General features: G+C 49.7%; 1 protein-coding gene across 1 annotated transcript; it reads right to left on the bottom strand.

Moving 5' to 3' along the window:
* Positions 1-2,921: 2,921 nt before the first annotated feature.
* Positions 2,922-3,957, bottom strand: LOC145797893 (uncharacterized). Its single transcript, XM_082885331.1, has 2 exons — positions 3,455-3,957; positions 2,922-3,000 (listed from the first exon to the last, which is right to left on the bottom strand). Exons 1-2 carry the CDS (start codon positions 3,955-3,957, stop codon positions 2,922-2,924), a joined length of 582 nt encoding a protein of 193 aa, XP_082741457.1.
* Between the last annotated feature and the right edge of the window lie 1,219 nt (positions 3,958-5,176).

The raw sequence follows: 5,176 nt of genomic DNA, 5'->3' as shown, positions 1-5,176 counted from the left end.
CCAGAGTGGGATTGGCGGAAGGGATGGATAATCGGAGGACGGTCCTTGAAAATCCAGTGGAAGGTGGGGCGATGGGAGCTGGGGAGGGGGTAGAGCAGCGGCCAAAGGATGTAGAGGGGGTCAGGTTGAAGACTGCTTTCTACCACGTTGCAGCAGTATCTGGGCGACTGGAGGGAGAAGGAGGCCCAGCCAGGGCTGCTGTCGACCGGCTCTTGGGCGTGGTAGAAGATGTGGCAGTGCGCTCGATGGCCAGTTTCACCGAGGCCGAACTGCTAAGGGGGCTGTGCTTAGCTCAGATGGAGGTAATTGCCTTGGCAGGAGCCCTGCTAAACAAGGTTGCAGCTGCCAAAGGAGAAATGAGGCCATTGATGGTAAAGTTGGAGGAGACGAAGGCCCAACTTGAAAGTTTCAAGAAAAAGAGTGTGGGCTGGATAAGGGTTACGCGGAGTGCGTGTGTCAGGGGGTTGAAGGAAGCTTAGAAGGCAAAGAAGGTGGAGGTGTTGGCGATGGTGCAGAGCGACGTTGCCGATCGTTTCCATGTTGAGTTGCTCGCGGCCAAGTTGGAGCTGGGGGACAGACGCCGCAAGGTGGTGTCGCTCGAGTTCCAGCTGGCTGGCGAGCAGAAGAAGTTGGAAGATGCCCAAACTGCTTGCACTGTCGCCAACGAGCGTTTTGAAGAGGCTATGACCAGTAACGAAGATTTGCGCGCCCAGTGGGTCAAAGAAAAGGAAGAAGCAGACTTGAAAATTGCTGGGTTGAAGCGGGATCTTGCAGACGAGCGTGCCAGGGCGGCGGCAGAGAAGGTAACGTTGGAGAAGGAGTTAGGGGAAGAGAAGACCAAGGCAGCCTCTGAGAGGGCAGCGTACCCCGACTTGTGCGTCGCTGCAGTGGAGCAGTTCAAGGGGTCTGCTGACTTCCAGATAGCGCTCGATGCTGCGATCGCCAGTAACTTGGCAAGGAAGGCGTCTAAGGGGGCTGGTCCGTCGGGGGCGACCACTGGGAGCAGGAGTGAAGAAGAAGTAATCCAAAGCTTCCAGCGGTCGGACTTCTACAAACACGAGATGGCTGAGTACTAGGGTAGCGGCTGGAAGATGTTTAAGCGTAAAGCAGAAGAGCTGTTCCCAGACTTGGACCTCAGCAGTGTAAAGATTGATGAAGACGACGTGGCCCAGATCCCCCTAGACGAGGGCGTTGAAGAAGAAGATCTCGCCTCAAGTGAAGAGGAGTGAGTGGTGTGGAGAAAATTTGTGCTTAAGATTTTGCTTTTTGTGTGTTGTTTGTTTGTTTGTTTGTTTTTTTTTTTTTTTTTTTTTTTGAATTACTGTAATAAACTTATGTACAAGTTTGTGAATAAATAAAATTGTGACTTGTGTTTGGCATACTGTTGTTTTTATGTTTGTGATTCTGCAATGAACCTCAACTTATGTTTGTGTAAATCATTGTGAAGTATAAGATGTAAGAAAACCTCAATGCAGAGTGAAGTTTAAAATGTAAGAAAACTTCAATAGAGAGTGAAGTTGTGAATCATGACCCAGCAAAGAGCCAGTCTGACTTAGAAAACGTTGAACCGAAATTTGACTAAGTATGGCAACGATACCACGATCATAAAGTTGTAATGGTGGCTCAGACTGGCTGAGGCTTTAGATAACTCGGTCTGGCTTAGCTCTTTATGCTCAGTCTGGCTGAGGCTTTAAGCAACTCGGTCTGGCCGAGCTCTTCATGCTTAGTCTGGCTGAGGCTTTAAGTGACTCGGTCTGGCTGAGCTCTTCATGCTCAGTCTGGTTGAGGATTTAAGTAACTCAGTCTGGCCGAGCTCTTCATGCTCAGTTTGGCTAAGGCTTTAAGTGACTCAGTCTGGCTGAGGCTTCAATCAAGGCGTTATTGAAATACCACACAAATAACTGAGATAGAAGCTTGTTGTCATAAAAAGTGTAGCCCATTTGATCATAAATTTACGCCATATAAGGAGAGAGTGGGAGCATGCAAGTGCGTAGATTGTCAAAAAAAAAAATACAGCGATTGATCAATACAAAAATACAACTTCTATTGAAAATAGCACTTCAAATGCTCAGCGTTCCAAGGATGGGGGAGGTCTCGACCTTCCATATCCTGAAGTTGATAAGTACCCGGACGAGGTCTGGCTTTCACAACGTAAGGTCCTTTCCACTTGGCTGCCAGTTTACCCTCAGTCGGATTTTTGGTGGCAAGAGTTGCTTCTCACAAAACAAGATCCCCCACTGCAAATTCCCTCGGTCTGACTTTGCGGTTGTAGTGTGTTCTCATTTTCTGTTGGTATGAGGTCCGTCTGACTGTAGTGGTATCTCGAAGCTCTTCAATTAGGTCAAGGTCTACCCGACGCAGCTCTTTAGTTAGTTCTGGATTCGGATGTAGAACCCTTGGGGTAGGAAGATCGATTTCCACTGGGATGACCGCCTCAGCGCCGTATGTTAAGCGAAAGGGGTTCTCCCCAGTGGGAGTTTGAATGGTAGTGTGGTAGGCCCAGAGTACATTCGGTAGTTCCTCAGCCCAAAGTCCCTTAGCAGCTTCCAATTTGGTTTTGATGATCTTCAGAAGAGAACGGTTGGTGGCCTCAACTTGGCCATTGGCTTGGGGATGACTTGGGGAAAAGAAACATGGCTGGATTCGAAGCTCTGCACAGAATTTCCTGAAGTTGGCGTTGTCGAATTGTTTGCTGTTGTCGGAGACGATGGCATAAGGGATGCCAAATCTGCACACGATCGACTGCTAGATGAATCTGACTGTGTTCCGCTCGGTAATTGTGGCAAGGGGCTCTGCCTCCACCCATTTAGTGAAGTAATCAATGGCAACGAAGGCGAATTTGGTTTGACCTCGGCCAGTGGGCAATGGGCCAACTAGGTCAATCCCCCATTTGGCAAATGGGTAGGGACTGCAAAGTGTGATCAGTTCTGTGAGAGGAGCATGGGGGATGTTGGCAAAACGTTGGCACTTATCATATTTGAGCACAAAGTCAGTCGCATCCTGATTGAGAGTAGGCCAGAAATAACCAGTGCGAAGTATTTTGTGGGCTAAGAATCGAGCCCCCGAATGATTACCACAGATACCCTCATGGACTTCTCTCACCACGTAGGTTGCTTGAGCTGGATTGAGGCATCGCAGATACGGGCGTGAGAAGCCGCGTTTGTACAAGCGGCCGCTGACAAGAATGTAGTTGGACGACCTGGACCTCACTTTGTCGGCTTGCTGTTTGTCGGCTGGTAGTTCCCCCGTTGTCAGAAATAAAAAGATGTCGGCCGCCCAAGAAATGGGTTCATTTTGGAGGAAGTAGACTTGCTGTTGGTTTGGGGAAATGGCTGGGTGGGCTAGGTACTCAAGGCGGACACCGTGGCTGAGGTCTGACTGGTCTGCCGAAGCCAACTGAGCCATTTCATCTGCCTTGGAGTTTTCGGTCCGAGGGATGTGCTTGATATGAAACCTGGTGAAGAGGCGAACGAGAGGGAGTGCAATATCCCGATAAGCCCGCATTGTGTCGTCTTTGGCATCGAATTTCCCCGTGATTTGACTGACAATAAACTGGAAATCGCTGAACACTTGGATATGGCTAACACCAATGTCTCTGGCAAGGCGGAGACCTGCAATCAGCGCCTCATATTTGGCTTCATTATTGCTTGCATCGAACAAGAAACGGATGACGCATTTAAAATAACCACCCTCAGGGGTGGTGAGGATAAGACCAGTTCCACTGCCTTCCTTGCGGGATGATCCGTCGACATTGAGGGTCCAGGAGTGGGGGTCTTCTAGGTCAGTAGGAGTTGGTGGGGGTGGAGGAGTTGTGGTTAGGATGAGATTAGTGAATTCTAGGATGAAATCGGCAACAGCCTGCCCCTTAATGGCTGTCTGAGGCCGGTCGGAGATATCAAACTGGCTAAGTTCGACTGACCATTGCATAAGTCTGCCGGAGAGCTCTGGTTGTTGCATGATCTTTTTCAATGGTTGGTCAGTGAGGACCACTATAGAATGGGTTTGGAAGTAAGGACGGAGTCGTCTGGAGGCAGTGACCAAGGCCAAGGACATTTTTTCTAACAATGGGTAGTTCTGTTCCGCTCCCCTGAGAGTCCGACGGATGTAGTAGACCGGCCGTTAGATGGAGCTATCTTCCCTGATGAGAGTTGCGCTGACTGCGGTGTTTGACACGGCTAAATAGAAGAAGAGGGGCTCGTCCGTGATTGCCTGAGAAAGGAGGGGGGTTGGCCATGCACTGTTTCAATTGTTGAAAGGCCTCTTCGGACTCGGCCGTCCACTCAAAAGTTTGCCGAAGAACTTTGAAGAAGGGGAGGCACTTGTCCGTTGCGCGAGAAATGAAGCGGTTGAGGGCGGCAACTCGGCCAGTAAGTCTCTGAACCTCCTTAACCGTTCTGGGTGACTGTATTTCAATCAAGGCCTTGATCTTTTCGGGGTTAGCTTCAATGCCCCGCTGACTGACCATGAAACCCAGAAACTTCCTAGATCTTACGCCGAAGGCGCATTGCTCCGGATTGAGCTTCATTTGGTACTTTCGTAAGGTGGCGAAGGCCTCTCGCAGGTCGGCCAGATGATTAGTGAAGAGCTTGCTCTTGACTAGCATGTTATTGACGTATACTTCCATGTTTCGGCCTATCTGATGAAGAAAGACGGCATTGACCAACCGTTGGTAAGTGGCCCCAGCATTCTTCAACCCAAATGGCATCACACGGTAATGGTAGGTACCACGGTCGGTGATGAAGGATGTGTGTTCCCGATCAGACGGGTGCATCAGAATTTGGTTGTACCCAGAGAAGGCATCCATGAAGCTGAGCATTTGATGACCGGCCGTGGCGTCAACCAGCAGATCTATGCGAGGAAAGGGATAGCTGTCTTTGGGGCAAGCTCGATTAGGATCGGAGTAGTCGACACAGAGTCGCCATTTACCGTTGTTCTTACGGACCAGGACCACATTTGACAACCATCTAGAGTAGTCCACGTTCTTAATGAATTGTGCCTCAAGGAGCTTATCTACTTCCGCAGCAATGAGAGTGTTGCGCTCTAGATGAAAGATGCGCTGCTTCTGGCGGAAGGGTCGAAAATGGGGTTCAATGCTAAGGCGATGGGTTATGAAAGAGGGGTCGATACCCGGCATATCGGAGTGGGTCCAGGCAAATACATCTTTGTGCTCGATCAG

Source organism: Camellia sinensis, chromosome 8, assembly GCF_055761805.1.
Source record: "Camellia sinensis isolate YWXY chromosome 8, ASM5576180v1, whole genome shotgun sequence".
Taxonomy (NCBI): Eukaryota; Viridiplantae; Streptophyta; class Magnoliopsida; order Ericales; family Theaceae; genus Camellia; species Camellia sinensis.
Note: the sequence above shows the minus strand (reverse complement) of the source record. Positions and strands in the feature narration are given on the sequence as shown.

Coding starts and splice junctions, on each gene's coding strand:
- LOC145797893 (XM_082885331.1), bottom strand. CDS start 3,957: ATGCAACAACCAGAGCTCTCCGGCAGACTTATGCAATGGTCAGTCGAA. Junction 3,001..3,454: donor CTCGTTCGCCTCTTCACCAG/GTTTCATATCAA, acceptor ACTCTCAATCAG/GATGCGACTGACTTTGTGCT.